General features: G+C 55.1%; 1 protein-coding gene and 1 long non-coding RNA gene across 4 annotated transcripts in view; one reads left to right on the top strand and one right to left on the bottom strand.

Moving 5' to 3' along the window:
• LOC105507127 overlaps positions 1–5,034 on the bottom strand; it is a 43,041-nt gene extending 38,007 nt beyond the window's left edge. Inside the window, exons 1-2 of one of the 2 annotated variants that reach the window (XR_001001046.1) lie at positions 4,645–5,034; positions 1,181–1,320 (exon numbers count right to left, since the gene is read on the bottom strand). This is a non-coding gene — a long non-coding RNA (uncharacterized LOC105507127). The remainder of the gene's footprint in view (positions 1–1,180; positions 1,321–4,644) is intronic. The other variant, XR_001001045.1, reaches the window with a different exon arrangement.
• On the top strand, positions 4,393–11,667 carry TLX1 (T-cell leukemia homeobox 1). Of its 2 annotated transcripts, none has more exons than XM_011935517.1 (3): positions 4,393–6,015; positions 8,063–8,264; positions 10,574–11,667. In XM_011935517.1, the coding sequence occupies exons 1-3, from the start codon at positions 5,430–5,432 to the stop codon at positions 10,794–10,796; spliced, it is 1,011 nt and encodes a 336-aa protein (XP_011790907.1). In that variant the 5' UTR covers positions 4,393–5,429; the 3' UTR covers positions 10,797–11,667. The 2 variants fall into 2 exon arrangements, with proteins under 2 accessions (XP_011790907.1, XP_011790908.1); XM_011935518.1 differs by having other exon boundaries at positions 5,148–6,015; positions 10,551–11,667.
• The last annotated feature ends 4,818 nt before the right edge of the window (positions 11,668–16,485 follow it).

Genomic DNA, 16,485 nt, shown 5'->3' with positions numbered 1-16,485 from the left:
ATATCTTATGTACGAATTGGGTGAAGGGACAGGGGACTGGCCTTGGAACACCCCCCCAACCCTGAGGACTCATTGAGCTGAGTCACTTGACCTACTCACTCCCCCCACCTCCTCAATCTAGGCTCCTAGAGACCCTCCTCCCCAACCCAGGGCTCCTGGAGTTAGAGTGTCTTTTACCGGGTCTTTAAGTCCCTAAGTCACTATAGGTGATCCTGCCTTTCCCACAGCAGGGAAAGTTTTCTGCTCCTTTTTTGAGACAAGTGGGAAGGCAGAGGGAACACCTTTGGTACTAGGAATGCAAACCGCATTGGCCCCACCATGGACCGTGTCATGTTATACATCCCCTTACATATTTCTCAGTCCCCTTTCCCTACTATATATCCACTGGGTATACCCTGTGTCCCCTTCCTCATGACCACAGGCCCATGCAGGGCCACTTCTCTGACAATTCCATTGGAATAAAAGACACCCCTCCCACGGTACACACTATCTGCAGCACGCAGTTGTAGCAGAGAGATGCCCTCATCCCATCACAGGCACTCACTACAGAGGAACAGTTGTAAACACATACTCATCCTGTTGCAGAAAACACATTCACTTGCATTCTCACTGACACATACATCCTCACGTGACAAAATCCAGTTGTGTCAAATACCCAGATTCTCTTTTTTTCCTCCAACGCTCTTACCGACATGCATTTTGCTTGCAGTTGTATCCCAACAGCCTAACACAGTGCCTGATACATACTAGATGCTCTATAATTATTCATTGAATATATTGTTAAAATTGTTTCTTAAAGACATGCCCAGGACATCTGCACAGCCCTCTCAACCCTGACTGTCACACATGCTTTCCCATCCAGCTTTCCCCTCATGGATGCATGGTCCCACAAACACAAAGTAATTACATTTCCACACATAACCGTAAGCTAAAGGACAACCCCTGGCCCGGGGGTTTCTTTCAGAGTGGGAAGGAGGAGATTGTGTGGGATCCAAAGGGGCCTCCCCTTGGGCTGAGCCCATCCTTTCCTCCTCCCCCAGCCCTGGCCCTGGCCCTGGCCCCAGCTGCTCTTCTTTTAATTGGAGGCACTTTTTTATTCTGCAGGCCAGGGAGAGCTGGTCCTTGGGGGAGGGGTGTTACCAGGTGGCCTCAGAACCAGAGAGAAGGATCTGCAACTCACCTAGGTTCCTGCAAGATGGTCCTATGAGGCAAGAGCCAAGTTTAGGCTTAAGGGAAGCAGCTTGTAGTGAGTGGAGTCAGGAAAGCTGTGTTTATGTCTGGTCTGCCCCTTCCCAGCTTTCAGTGTCTTGGTTTTCTCATCTGTAAAATGGGGATAACATTACAGGATTAAAGATGAGTGGAGAGATCATTCTTCCCATTGAAGGCAGCTCACACATGGCAGGCGCTCTGTGAGTCCCGCTTTCTTCCCCTCCCTCCTGGTTCCTATCAGGGCTGTTTTGCAAGGCATGCAAAAGCACTGTGGAAACACAAGCTGCAGCGAATATAAACTTGTGTGAGTCTCCTCTCCTATTTCAGAAAACTTCCCAACCTTGCAACACCGTGCTCAGGTAACACTGCTCCCGTGAGAAGGGGTGGGGGCCAGAGCCCAGCAAATCCTGACCCTCCAGTCTCATCTTTCTAGGTAAGGAAGGGACAGAGAGGGTAGTCTTGGCCCTCAGCAAATACCCTGTTGGAAGACAAAGGCTGAGATTAAGCTGACTCACACAACCCCAGCACCTCATTGAGGGTAAAAGTTAGAGGTATCCCCAATTGGGATAAAAGTTGACTCTGATAAGCAGAAAAGGTGGGAGGGGAAAAAGGAAGAAATCAGTCAAGGAAGCGGCTATGATAGCAGGGGAAAGTTGGTATATCCCTGGGCTGCTGGATTTTAATGAGAAGAGCTTGACAGTCATAGTGGTCCATGTACAAGGTAGTGGTGACCTCTGCCAACTTTAAGTTGGGCCAGCAAGGGTAAAGTCTCCTCCCAAGTACCCTGGACAACTGGCGCCAGATCTGAGGAGTTCAACAGGTGGATCAGGCAGATGCCAAAAGGGTTGGAAGGCCATCTAAGCTAGAGATGTGCACATGGAAAGATAGGTGGGTTTTTTTTTGTTTGTTTGTTTGTTTTTTTTTTTTAGTCTTGTAAATTTTACCTTCAACCAACTCGCACCAAAGGATGTGGTTTTAACTGCAGCAGGTAAAACGGTGGTGAGACTAAAAGGAGTGAGGCCACTAGGACCCAGCCTAAAAAACAGCTGCAGTACCCCTCCCCATAGTTTTCAGCCTCAAACAAGGAAAATAGCTCAGGTTTTGAGATTCCAGATCAGTCTTCTCTGTCTATGGAACTTGGAGCAAGTTTATTCTCTTCACTGAGTCTCAGTTTTCATTTTCTTTTTAGAGATGGGGCATTGCTCTGTTGCCCAGGCTAGAGGTGCAATTATAGCACATTGCAGCCTCGAATTCCTGGCCCCAAGTGATCCTCTAGCCTCACCCTGTGGAGCAGCTAGGACTATAGGCACAGGCCACTGCACCCAGCCATTTTTTTCTTTTTAAAAATGAGATAAAATTCATATGCTACAATATTCAGCCCCTTTAAAATGCACAACTCAGTGGGTTTTAATATTTTACAAAGTTCTGTAACCATCCAGAATGTTTTCATCACTCCAAAAGGAATTCTGTATCCGTTAGCAGTCAATTTCCATTCCCTGCTGCCCCCAGGCCCCAGAAACCACTAACCTACTCTCTGCCTCTGTGAATTTGCCTATTTTGGGCATTTCATACAAGTGGAATCTTATAATATGTAGCCTTTGTGCTTGACTTCTTTCACTAGCAGAATAGTCTCCTAGGTTCATCCATGTTATAGCATGAACCAGCATTTCCCTTCTTTTCCTTTTTATGGCTAAATAATATTCCATGTGTGGATATACCAAATTTTGTTTATCTATTCATCAGTTGATGGACCTCTGAATTGTTTCCCCATTTGGGCTATTATGAATAACACTGCCATGAACATTCATTCAATTCTCTCAATTATAAAAAATTGGGACATTTCTATTAGCTTCCCAGGGTTGTTATAAGTCTTAAATGAGATAAGTATGATATGGTACCTGGCACAAAGCCGTCTTCCAGTAAACAATTTTTTTCTGCTTTAGTTCCCTCAAGATAAGAGCAGGAAGAGATTCATTCAGGTTCAGACGACTTCCAAAGTAAGTTATGGAAGTCCCTGGGTAGGGGTATAGTACCTGGATTCGGTAAGTGGGAAGAAGAGAACTGGTGAGGGAGCAAAGCCCTTCATGTTTCTGCTTAGTGTTTACAAACGACTGCCAATTTCACATTTGGCTTTGTCTTCAGTGGGCCTTTGTTCACCTGGCTGGAGCTCAGACAAGGTTTACCCACAGATATGAACTTCCAACCAGCACCTAGGTTCCCAGGCTAACCCACAAAATCAAGTTGAGTCTAGCTCCTCCATATTGATCCACAGCAATCATAGCTATTCTGAAATGTGCTTTCCTCACATCTGTAAAATAGGGAGAATACTCATCCGAAGGATTGGTGTAGAGTTTATATTGTTCTCCATAATACTTACTAACATCTGTCTTGTTGTATTTGCTTCTTTGCTTATTGTCTGACCCCCTCTATAGAATGTAAGCTTCATGAGGTCAGGACCTTTGTTTTGCTCACTGCTATGTCCCCCGTGCCTAGAACAGTGCCTGACACAGTGAGTACAGTACTCAATAAATATTATTAAATAAAGAGATACATTCACTTATTATTCCCCAAGATGAGCATATTTTGTTGTTTGGGGCTGTATTCTTCAGGAGAGAACAGAAATGAACAAGCCACTCTCTGTCTCCAAGATCTCTTCAAGTGGAGGTGACAGACATGCCCAAAGCAAATAGATTGCAATAAGACTTGAGGAGGAGAGAAAGTGAGTCTTCACATCCTAGCATCTTTCCAGATAGAGACGGGGCATACTCAAAAGTCTAATCTGAAACTGAACTGAAATAGACCAGAAATAGATCCCAAGTGATGCAACCTGTGCCCTTCCCAAAGCTTGACTTCTAAAAGGTAGCAAACATTTTCTACTGGAGAGGGGGAAGAGAGGAAGAAGAAAAAGGGAGTTTCCTCCTTTTCTCTTGGGCTGTCAGCCAGACAGCCACTGGCAAAACGTTGGAAAGGCCTAAATTTGTCCTGGATGTACTTCCCTGATCCTAGTCCCACCAATCCCAGCCCCTACGGTCTTAAGCCCCTATGGCTTCCTCCCAAGATTCTTAAAGTAAGAAAATAACACACACTACAGTCCAAAGTCTTCTTGCCTGGAATAGCCAACCCTGGGGTAATTGTTAGGTGGAAAGCAATCTGGTTGAATTCATTCAAACACTGTAGGAATTGCCTCTTTCAAACCCTGTAGGATTTTACTTCTTGAGGCATCTGTTTGTTTAAAAGGAAAGGCGTGTGTTGAGGCATGGGCACCCTGGCAGAAGACCCCAAACCAACCCTCTTGACTTGTGCCTGCCTTTCAGGAAATGTTCCCTTCCTGAATTTCTCTAAGAAGGCTGAGTTGGGGGATGGTTGCTGATTTTTATAACATATAGCCAGTTGTTCATAGGCCTGTGTTTTAAAGAAGGACAAGCCTGAACTCACCGTTCTGCCTCAGGGCCTGGGCTCCATACCTGGGGAGTAGACAGTCTTCTACTTTCTAACAAGCTGGACTTGAAGTTTGGAGTAAATCTCCTGGTTGAGTGACAGGTGTTTCCCAGCTGAGCCCTTGGGGAGATTCTCCAGTTGGGTAGGGACATCCCTTCCCCAGACGCCTTGTGGGCTGGACTCCTTTGACCCAGTTCAAAGTGAGGGGATGCCTACCAACAGGCCGGGAAGACAGCTGACTTCACCCTCCTTGGGTTTGTTTGTCTGTCCGTCTCTGGGAATGGTCGCTTCCTGTTTTCCCTTTTCCTTTTAAGCCTCTCCTTTTTCCCCTCTTTTCTCTCCTCATGAACTACTCCGAGTCTTGGTCTCCGTCTCTCTATCTCTGGCTCCTGCATCTGTCTCGGCTTCTGGCCTTCCTCTCCCCCTCCCCTCCCCTCCCTCGCGCTGTCATTCACCCCGCTCCTCTCCGCGCACAGCCAATGGAGAGACCCGGCCGAAACCGCGAAGCTCTCTTGCACCGGGCTTTTTCGCCTGGTGATTGATGTCCCAGAGTCAACAGCGAGCGAGCAGCCGGAGCCGGGAAGCAGAAGCCAGAGAGGGGAAGAATACGGCCCCCCTCTCTCTCTCCCCTCCCCCTTCTACTTTAGCCCTTCTGCGCACTTCGCTTCCCAAGTCTCCGCGCAGCCAGGAGCCGCTGTTGCCTCCCAGCCCCTGCTAGCTGCCCCCGGAGCCGAGCGCAGCGAGCGCCGCCGCCCGGGCCCCCCCGTGGGGCCGGGGCTAGCATGGAGCACCTGGGACCGCACCACCTCCACTCGGGCCACGCAGAGCCCATCAGCTTCGGCATCGACCAGATCCTCAACAGCCCAGACCAGGGTGGCTGCATGGGGCCCGCCTCGCGCCTCCAGGACGGAGAATACGGCCTTGGCTGCTTGGTTGGAGGCGCCTACACTTACGGCGGCGGGGGCTCCGCGGCCGGGGCTGGGGCTGGAGGAGCGGGGGCCTATGGCACTGGAGGTCCGGGCGGCCCCGGAGGCCCCGGCGGCCCCGGAGGCCCGGCAGGCGGCGGCGGCGCCTGCAGCATGGGTGCGCTGCCCGGCTCCTACAACGTGAACATGGCCTTGGCGGGCGGCCCCGGTCCTGGCGGCGGCGGCAGCAGCAGCGGCGGTGCGGCGGCACTCAGCGCTGCCGGGGTGATCCGGGTGCCGGCACACAGGCCGCTCGCCGGAGCCGTGGCCCACCCCCAGCCCCTGGCCACCGGCTTGCCCACCGTGCCCTCTGTGCCTGCCATGCCGGGCGTCAACAACCTCACTGGCCTCACCTTCCCCTGGATGGAGAGTAACCGCAGATACACAAAGGACAGGTTCACAGGTGAGTCCGGCCTGTGCGCGCGCCACGCCTGGCCGCGGCCCGGGCTCCGTGTTACCCTTTCCCCGCCGGCTGGTTCCCCAAAGCCGGTTCTGTGCGCCAGGTCGCCCAGCTCTTCTTGGTGCTTCCCTCAAGTTGAGCCGCCCGCCCGATTCTACATCGCAGACTCGCCATGCTTGAAGAGTTCTCTCACAGCCTGGACCCCTCTCTGTCTCCCAAAGGACCCCTGCTCAGAGAAGCTCTCCCTGGTCCCCTCTCGGGATCCCTGGGCCCGGTCAGGCAGAGAAGAAGGCCATAGATTCAGGACCACCTTCTGCAGCTACTCCGGGTCTGGGAATCTTAGAGAAAGGGGTGCAATGTGAACAGTTTCTTCCGTCCTGGCTGCACTTCTAGGACCGAAGAAGCCAGCCCCAGGATCAGACACAAGAAAAGAACAGGTCCCCCCACCTTCAGTACCCTACACACATGCACTTCGCGCTCCTAGCTCCGGTGCCCGTGGTGCTGCGGGGCCAGCGGGGTCTCTGAGCCCCAGTAAATCAGCAGAACCAGTGGCCCTTTTTTTTTTCCAGAGAGGAGGCTTCGTCTGGGAGGATGGCAGCGGGGCATAGCCGCCCAGGACAGCTAGCTTTTCATTTTCATTCTGTCCGGGCTGCGTGTCCTACCCTGGGCCCAGCCCTGTTATCTTGGGCATGAATAATGCACCGGGTAGGCCAGTGATCGGTGGCGGGAGAACTACTCCCGGGACATTAGGTACTAGGTGGTGGCCGCTGCTGTCTTCTCTGCTGCCCACTCCTACCTTCCTCTGCTGCGGTTTCAGCTCTGGGCGTTCAACTCTCCCTCTGGTGTGGGTCCCTTCCCCTATTCTCACTTCCTGCTCCCCTTAGGATTCCCTGGATCCCAGACCACAATCCTCCCATCCCGGCTGGGAAGCAGCCACAAATTGAGCCCAGGTTAGCCAGCCGGCCTTAGAGAGAGGAGGCAGGAGACACTGGCTGCTGCTGGCAGAGACCGGGACTCCTGGGGATCCCCTGGCTCAAGGGCCCAACAGTGGAAGGGGGGTATACATAACTACTTGGGAGAAGCTGCTGAGAGCTAGACACTGGGCCAGGAGACCCCAAGGCACCCCTGACTCCCTGCTTCTGTTCCAGGCAGGAGCACGGTCGGGGAAACTGCTCCTGCAGCTTCTTACCAGACTCTGGGGCTACAGCAGAAGTGGTGTGGGGGCTGGTGTCCAGAGGAAGAACAGTTGCTTGGGTCTAGACCTCAGGAAGGGCCCTCGCTGGAGGGGCCCCAGTGCCCCCAACCCAAGTTTCCTCTGGCCTGGGGCAGCAGGGCCTGGTGCCCATCCCATTCCCCCACCCAGGCCAGGCCAGTCTTGAAGGGCCCTGCTGGAACCCCAGCCGGGAGTCTACTAATCCTGGGCCTCTGGTGAAAGGTACTCCGTTTAGGGCCTACCTCGGGCCCTAATACTGTGTCAGGCATGAAGGAGTTTTGAGCGAGTGTATGGCTGTGGCCTTGTGTTGCTCTGTGTCCTGTGTTCTTGTCCCGTGCCTGTGCTTGTCTGGTCCTGTTTGGGTATATAGATCTATGAGTTTGCCCCCGTTGTACATTGTGTTGGTGTGTGCTGCTGTGGATGGAGGCTCAGGTCGGGGTCCAGAGTCAGGTTCGGTCTCCTATTCTGAGCCTGAAGGTCTGGGGCTGACTGAGGGGAGGGGAGCGTGACCATTAGCTCGCCTTAGACTGCCCCTTGGAGGAGGGGCGGCAGGGAGGTGGTTGGGCTCACGGGAGCCCGGGGCTAGGGAGGCCTCCGTGGTAGCTGCGAAGGCGGCGTCGGACTGGCGGGCAGGAGGGGGCCGTTTCCCGCCGTGGGCTTGGCGCTGAGGGCAACGGGAGGATCTCGGCCCTGCTCGTGGGGGTTCAGCTGGTGCGCTCGCTGATTCGCGGGGTGTTGGGCCTGGGACGCTTCCTGACGCTCTGCTGCTTGCCTCTGCCGTCTGTCTGTCTCCCGCTCCAGTGGCCCTCTCACCCTTCACTGTAACACGCCGTATAGGTCACCCCTATCAGAACCGGACGCCCCCCAAGAAGAAGAAGCCGCGCACGTCCTTCACACGCCTGCAGATCTGCGAGCTGGAGAAGCGCTTCCACCGCCAGAAGTACCTGGCCTCGGCCGAGCGCGCCGCCCTGGCCAAGGCGCTCAAAATGACCGACGCGCAGGTCAAAACCTGGTTCCAGAACCGGCGGACAAAGTGGAGGTGAGCAAGCGGGGCGGGCCGGCAGCCCGCGAGCGGCGCGGTCTCAGGCAGCTGTCGGTTCGTGGCCTCTTCTGGTGCGCACACACTTGCTCCGCTCGCGGTTTCTGATCCTTTCGGAGGAGCGAGCTCCCGCTAGGCTTGCGGGGAGCTGGAAGCAACGGAGGCAGGCCGATAGCTGGGATGGGGCTGAAGGGCCCTGGCTCTGTTTTACCGGAGGCTTCAGGGCTTTCTGGCTGGCACACTCTGCCGGTGTAGACGCGGCAGGTTTCTTCCGCCGCTTTGGCAAACAGGCGGGTTAGTGCACTCCACGCAGTCCAGGCTCCAGGGATCTGTGTGTCCTGGGGAGCTTTTTGTTTGCACAAACTCTTGCTTATGGAATCCTGCTCTGTCCCGGAGACTACATGCAGAACGGCCCGCACCTTGTTGCAGAGCTCCAACTGGGCTCTCGGCAGAGGGTTTGGGGGCCCCAGACCGCGGCGGTGTTGACGGTCTCCTCCCCAAACGCCAGGCTTTGGTGCAGCCAGTCCCTACCCTAGAAGGAGAAAATCAATCCGCGCCGGCTGCGGCGGGGTTTGGCGGGTCCCACTGAAAGGGGAATCAATTAGGAGCAGATGGGTGTGTGTGAGAAAGAGAATTTTCCCTTCTCCCATAGCCACAACTCCAGTTACTAGTTACTACGCACTGGGTTTTTTGTTTTGTTTTTTCACATTTACGCTCAAGGACGTGAACCGTCCCCAACACTCCCAAGCAGCCTCCCTCTTCGCGCGCACTGACGCTTTCTCCGGCTGCACCCTCTGGCACGCTGCACCCTCCCGCACATCTGGCCCTTGCCCGCCGGAGTTTCTCCTCTAGCTCAGGCCCAGTGGGGCAGCGCGGGAAAGTCTGGGCGAAGTCGGCGGCGCCGAGACGGGCGGGCCTTGGGGCAGGAGGAAGGAATTGGAGTTTCCTCTTTTTCTGAACGAAGGCGAGGAATCTGCCTGGGATTCCGCCTACGGGGCCACAAAGGAAGTCATGGTCCCACGATTCTACCGCACCCCACAGCATTCCTGCCACTGGGGAAGGAGTGGGGGATGTGGCCTCAGACCTTGGAACGCTAAAGAGGGAGCCAGGGCTAGCTCAGGAGTTGGGGGGGACTCCGGTTTCCAAGGCCTACTGAGGGCTTCGGGCCTAGGGGAGGAGAGGCAGCCTGGCAGGCCTCCCAGAGAGAGGGGCACAGAGAAAGAAAGAGGCAGGCAAAGAGAGAAACTGAAACACAATCAGTTTCAGGGGTGGGAAGGGATAGGGACCCCGCTCAAGGAAAAAAAGGAGGAAAACAGGCAGCCTGTGCAGAAGTCTTATTTATGTATAATAAAGAAAAGCAATGGATGACTGAAATCACCATTTTCTTTTCAAACAAATTCGTTTAATTCAGAGAGAACGAAGTGGGTGGGGAGGAGAGAAAATGAGAGATAAGACACAAAGCATAAAAGAGAAATATTCAGGCCGTTTGAAATGCAGGGGAGAAGGGAAAGACGAAAGACAGAAAGATACACAGTCAAGAAAAGGCGGCCCAGAGCAGGTCAGCAGCCGCTGCTGAAAGAGGCCCTTGCAGGCTTCGCATGGCTTCATCGATCGCCTACAAATTGCTTCTGAAGGCCCCGGGGACTCCCATTAGTTCTGTCCACCTTAGAGACAGACGTTTGATCTCAGTTGACAGGGTGGAGGGGAGGCATTAAATGGAATAAGTGAGTCATTGCCTCCCTGAACTGCCTCAGAGGAAGCCAGTGGGTCCAGCAGGAGCCCCCGCAGGGCATAAGGCTCCACACAGAAGGCCCAAGGCCTAGAGGACATTCGCAGAGAGAGGGAGGCAAAAGACGTCCCGCAGAGCAGATCATAGACTGGTCCTTTCCTCTCTGCCCTGGACTTGTGGGTAGGGTAAGGGCCCTCCGGCTTGGAATGGCACCTGGTCTCCCTCAGGGGGGGGGGGGGGGGGAGGCAAGATGCCATCCTACCCCTGGCTGCCCCTTGTGAGGCCTGCGGGGTGTGGGCGCTGCGCGTGGATGCGGAGTCCCAGCTGTTTGGGCCTCGCAGACTTTCCCACCGCTCCTTCTCTGGGATACCTTGGCTCCATCCGCTTCGGGGTTTCTAGTCTTTGTTGGAGTCAGGACTCTCAAAAGAAGGGAACGCGTTATAGGGGCCCAAACTGGATTTGGGGACTGCAAAGGCGAGCAACGCTCGTTCAGTTTATCTCCTGGGAACTCACCGGGAGCTGGGCGCACGAGGGAGCCGGGTCGGTGCTCCTGGCAGGTAACGGCTTGTTCCCGGTGCAGACGGCAGACTGCGGAGGAACGGGAGGCCGAGAGGCAGCAAGCGAACCGCATCCTCCTGCAATTGCAGCAGGAGGCCTTCCAGAAGAGCCTGGCACAGCCGCTGCCCGCCGACCCTCTGTGCGTGCACAACTCATCGCTCTTCGCCCTGCAGAATCTACAGCCGTGGTCTGACGACTCGACCAAAATCACTAGCGTCACGTCGGTGGCGTCGGCCTGCGAGTGAGCCTGCCCATTCTGCCCTGTGGGACCCCAGGCCCACTCAGGGGTCACTGAGGCCTGAGACCCAGGACTCCTCCCCACCTCTCCTGGCCTCAGACTGCACCCAGGAGGGGAACACTGCCCTCGCACGGCACCGAAGGGCCCCCACATTTGTGCCGACACTGTTCTCTCTTCGGTGGAAGAAGAGCTCAAGGGATAAGGACACGTGCCCCCCTCCCAGACGCGTCCCGCACCCGTCTGAACTGTTAAGAAATCTCTGTTTTTGTTTATTTCATTTTATTTTAATTTTTAACGTGGGATTCAGAGAGAGGCAAGGGAGGTAGGGGAAGAGGAGCTTCTTGGGTCCCCAGGGCTGTCATCTGAATTTGCCCTGGGAAACCCCTTCTCTGTGACCCACTTCTCATCACATACATGGAAACTCATAGGCCCACACAGAGGTGGTGTCACTGTCCCTCCTGGTGTCACCCCAGAGCCACACATGGGCATCTATGGCAGAGTGTCATCCAGACACAGGGTTACAGTGTTTACATATTGGACCTCACGATCAGACACAGGTCAGGGGTGACACACACTCATCCTGAACAGCATGGCACTCCCTCCAGCACAAACACAAGGTCAAGGCCACACTGTGGCACACTACACCATACACAACAGCCACAACAGCCTCACTTGGTCTGCCAGGCCCCCACCACACATCCCAGCTCAACCCAGGTATGCACAGACAGGTTTTCACATAAATACAGCCCATTTCTCCAGAACCCATTGTGGGGGGGGTTGTTAAGTTATGCACTTATAAGGTGTTTTCTGTGTAACCATTTTATAAAGTGCTTGTGTAATTTATGTGGAAAAAATAAATAAAAGCCTCCGGATCCGGAGTCAGGGCTGCCTGCTCCTTGCGGACCCTAGCGTCCTTCAGCTACTTGGGTTTGGTGTGAGCTGATGCTTCACCGGGGCAGCCCTTGGTATCTGAACTTGAGAGACATGTTGAGGGGCAGGACCCTAAGGCTCTGGAGAGAGGAAAGGAGGAGGACAGATGGAGAGAAGGCAGAGTTGAGGAGAGCAGGGAGAGTCAGGCTCTCCTGGGATTGCCAGTGCCTGAGAGGATATGGATTTCTTTGGATGTGAGAGTCGTGTGTGTGTGCGTGTGTGTGTGTGTGTGTGTGGTGTTTGTGATAATGTGAGCAATCAGCAATGTGAACAAATAGTGAATATTTGTAATGGTATTTAAATGTATAATTATGTTTGCAATTCTTGCATGTAAATGCTTGTTTCTGCTTAAGTTGCAAATCGAAACCATCATTTGAATGCATGGGCCTGTAGTGGTGTATGTGTGTAACCGTATGCGAATGAGACTGTTTCTTTTTGGGTAATTGTGTAATCAACCATTGTTTGTGATTATGTATGAATCGTGTTAATATTTGGGAGAATATGTATTAGTTGCTCTTTGTAAATCTATTTTTCTGTGAAATATGTGACTGCTTCTGAAGTGGATCATCTTGAATTTTACGGGTGTAATTGTGTGTGAGATGTAATCATGTGTGAGCTGTGCATTTTCCCTGTATTTACTTGTGTGTGACAGAATGTAATTGGGGGAGTAAATGTAGTGGGGAGTGTGGATCATTGTGGGAGGCCATCACTGCAGGTGGGCGGGTGTGGTTCTGTATGAGTGTGTGTAATTGTGCGCTGGTGGTGTGTGTGTTGGTGGGAGTCTAATGTGCGATACCCAGATACATTGTGGTGGGACCAACATCTGAAGTTCTGGGGCTCTAGACGCTTACCCAGCAAGCTGCAGAGACTAGAGCACATTGAATCAGGAATTAGGGCTCTAAGTGGGACCTACCAGTTCCCAGCACTAGCCTGGCCTAGGAGGGATCTAAAGAACTGACTTTCTGGGGACCTCCAGGGAGCCCCCAGACCACCCTTGCCAGACCTGCTGCAGCCACAGTACCATGCACACAGGCATAATAACAGCCAGTCCCCAGCCTCTTCAAAGTATCCTACACAAGACTGACTTGGGTCTGCTTTTCTGGAAGAAGCTGGGTGGTGGAGGGTCTAGAGAACTCATCACCCTAGGGGTGAGTTGAAATGGAGGGATAAGAGGCTTTTTCTCTGGCATGGGACAGTGAGAGAACTTTTCAGCTGGAAAGTAGAAGTTCGTGGTGTGGGGGCCCCTGGAAGCTCTGCAGAAGTGTTTGCGGGACACTGAGGGTGGGGAGCCACCCTAACCGTCAGAGCCACTGTCCCCCATACCTGCCCCTGCCGTGGGGGCTGTGACACAGGTCATGAGCACAGCAACTTCCCATCCCAGCAAGCCCATGGGGAAGTTCGGCTGAGTGGAGGATGGGCTTGGTCATCCACCCCCTCACCTGGGGTCCCCTGGGATATCCGCATGAGAGGGGGCTTCTGTCACTCATTTTGTGTAGACATGAAGAAAAGAGAAAAAGGGGAGGCTTCAGGGTCCGAAGACAGCGGCCAGCCATTCCGCGCCATCCCCACAGGTCCGCGGAGCGCCCAGGTTAGGCCCTGACGAGCTGTGTGGGGCGTAGTGAGAAGGTTCTGGCGGCAGCGCCGGGTCTGCTGCAGGTCTCCCGCATTCACTGGCCGTGGCACCCAGCGCCAGGCCGCGCAAAATCCAGAAATAGTCTCCAGAACCTCAGAAGTCGTCTCCCTCTACCTGGGCGGGTCTGCTCTCCCCTCTGCTCCCGCAGGACTGGAGCCACCGAGCCCGCGCCTTCTTCGCGGGGTGCGGTTTCTCTCCTCTTTTGGACTCAAGATCAATGCTTCCCGGCTGCGCGATCCCACAGCAGGACCCCAGGGGAGACTGCCGCCTTCTTCCCGCCTCCCAATTTCCCAAGACCGTCTCTAGAGGCTGCTGTGTCCGGAGAACCCCGAGCATTTTCTGGACACAGCCTAACAGAGGAACGGAGGTTGGGTGGGGAGAGGCTGGCCGGCCCAAACACAGCAGCCCCAAGCTGGCTCCCAAACCTGGGCTCTCCAACCCTTCTCCCATCCCCTCTTGAGCAAAGTTAGGCCCAACACCGCTGTCCCCCAAAACACCTCCTATCCTCCCTCCCACTCACACCCCATCTTCAGGAACGTCATAGGGCTCACACTCACAAACCGCGGAGAGCACATGCAGGCCGGAGCCCTCAACTCGCAGCTCTCGGACCCTGTCCAGCTCCACTCGGACTCGCGCAGAAGCGGACATTCCGCAAGTTGGGACAATCCCAGTGCTGGGGCCTGGGGCGCCCAGGGCGGGCGGCCTTCGAGCTTCCCGGATGCCGCTCGCCTGCTCCCGGCGCTGCTTGGCCGCCTGCGGCCCGGGTCGTGCACTTTCAGCGGGGCCCCGCTGACGCTCCCGCCCTTGGGCTAGGCCTCCCGGGGATGCCAGACTCCCGGGGACGCTGGGACCCGTGGCGCGGCGGGACACGCAGGACTCCCGTCTCTCCGCCCGAAATTCGTTGAGACCGAATCTCAGTGGATCCCGCGTCCGCCGAGCGCCGCGGCCAGGGAGAAAGGCCTGGGTGGCGGCTGGACCCGCAAACTCCGTCCCACGTGGGGCGGAGGCTGGAGGGGAGGGGGCCTGCAAGAGTCACAGTCAAGGCCAACTACTCACAACAGAAAGCTCGAAACTCTCCCTCCCCTGCCGGAAATGACCGGTCTCTGTTCAGAAATAGAAAAAGAACTATCGGAATAATTGTGTGTAGAGGTGCCGGGAGAGAAGGGAAATTAACAAACCTGTCTGCACAGAAAGGCCCGCTTCCTTCTTTGGCTTGAGAACCTATGACAATCACGAAATTCCTGTGGCCAGTGAGCCCTGCCTCTCAGATCTGGCCCTGTGGCTGAGTGGGTGGCGGCCCCAGGCAGGGCTGGGGTCCTAGAGGCCCTGTGCAGTGCGGTGGGAGGCACACAGAGAATCTGGCTCAACCTGTTAACTATAATAGCGGCTTTGTGTGGCTGCATCTGTGCTTGGGGGCTGTGTGGCACCTCCTGAGCACTGACTACCCTGTCCTGGCTCCACTACCAGGCAGTTGTGGGGTTTGCCCTGGACACAGGACTCAGATGGGTGCCCTAACTGTGGGGCGACTGACTCGCAGGTGGGCAAGGTAGGTTTCAGGTGCTTGAGACAACTAAGCAAGGACCTCCAGCCAGCTAAAGCAGCTGGGACTCAGCTGCCAGGCTGCAGGGCAGCAGGGAGGCTGTGGCCCTGGGGCTGCCCTGAGGACCCTTCAGCTCAGGTGCCAGAAAAGACCTCCTCTCTCATGCTTTACTCCTTCTGCTGCCCTCATGCCCACTTTCACATGTATGTCACTCCCACACAGCCCCCCAGTCCTGCTCCCTCCCAGGGCCCCCAGACCCTCCAGATCAGCTCAGAGTTTGAAGTCCCACAGTCAGGCTGTTGCCAAGCAATTGGCAGGAGCTGCCACCACATTCCCTGCGTGGCTCAAAAGGGCCCATCTAATGCCTTCTGCCCGCATTCAGCCCTGGCCTGGTTGGTCCAGGGAGGCCCCTCCCACCCAGGAACCCTCACCTGGATTTCTTATCCTGGAGAACCTGATAGGAACAGGCTGAGCAGAGGCTGGAGTCAGGTCAGGTTTTCCAAGGACCTCAGAGCAGACTCCAAAGACTGGTTGTGCGTGATGGGGGTGAGGGGTGGCAGGTTGGGGTGTGAGGGAGGGCTGGGTGAGTTCCAGCGAGTGGTGGGTTACCTACATTGTGTTGAGGGGTGAGTACAATTCACATGCCCCTGCTCACAGCCTGCATTGCTGGGTACAACCTCACATACCTCCTTCAACTACACAACAATCAGGGTGTGCAATGTTACACGAGGGGAGCTACAAGTGTGCAGTGCCAGGCACACACACAGCCTTCACTTCTGGCTCAAGCTCACACCCGACCAGGCCAGCTCCTGTAGGTAGTTAACCCTGGACACCCCTCCTCTCCTTCCCTCTTCCCCCACCCCCTAACAGAGGGGAATCTAACTCCATTCCCAGCTGGCCTGGGGTTGGGGGTTGTCTTAGGAGCTGGCTTCAGGTTCCAGCCCTGCAGCTCAGGTGGTAACAGAACCCCACGTGCCTGAGGCTGAGCTTAGGGATAGCAGCAGCCACCCTAGATACTGGCTGAGGACCCTAGCAAGGCCCAGAAGGTCCAACGGCCGCCACTGCCTGGCCAGAGCCTGGGGAAATCTGGCCTCCTTGTGTGTGAGAAGATCGTGAGGGGTGCGGGGTGGGGTGGGGGTGGGGGCTTCCACTGCGTGCCTCCTTGGGGAAAGGCTTGGGTGGGAGCTGCTCCTGCCCCTCCTGTTTTCTGCCCTACGAACCCGGAGCCCATATTTCTTTGGTTGCTGCGGGAGGAGCCAAAAGACCCAAAAGCTGGAGGCCGCGGCAGCGATTCAGCAGCCACCCAGAAGTGGGAACCGGACCTAGAACTTGGTCACAGAAGCCCAGAACGAGTGAGTTCCGGGCGCCCTCTAGGGGTCGCGCGTGGCAAGGCGCTTCAAGCCGAGGCTCTGGGAGCTTGTATTCTCCGTGGCACCCTCGGAAATGCAGTGGCGGTTGTTACTACTGAATGGGTTGGAAAATACGAATGGTAATCACACTAGCAAGCAATGTTATGGAGCATATGCTGTGTGCCAGGCACTGCACTATGCTTTAAGAGTACGAATTCGTGCCTAGCAACCACCTTATGAGGTA

This window comes from Colobus angolensis, unplaced genomic scaffold, assembly GCF_000951035.1.
Source record: "Colobus angolensis palliatus isolate OR3802 unplaced genomic scaffold, Cang.pa_1.0 Scaffold144, whole genome shotgun sequence".
Classification (NCBI taxonomy): Eukaryota; Metazoa; Chordata; class Mammalia; order Primates; family Cercopithecidae; genus Colobus; species Colobus angolensis.
The sequence above is the reverse complement of the archived record's forward strand: the minus strand, read 5'-3'. Positions and strand labels throughout refer to the sequence as shown.

Coding starts and splice junctions, on each gene's coding strand:
- TLX1 (XM_011935517.1), top strand. CDS start 5,430: ATGGAGCACCTGGGACCGCACCACCTCCACTCGGGCCACGCAGAGCCC. Junction 6,016..8,062: donor CACAAAGGACAGGTTCACAG/GTGAGTCCGGCC, acceptor CACGCCGTATAG/GTCACCCCTATCAGAACCGG. Junction 8,265..10,573: donor AACCGGCGGACAAAGTGGAG/GTGAGCAAGCGG, acceptor TTCCCGGTGCAG/ACGGCAGACTGCGGAGGAAC.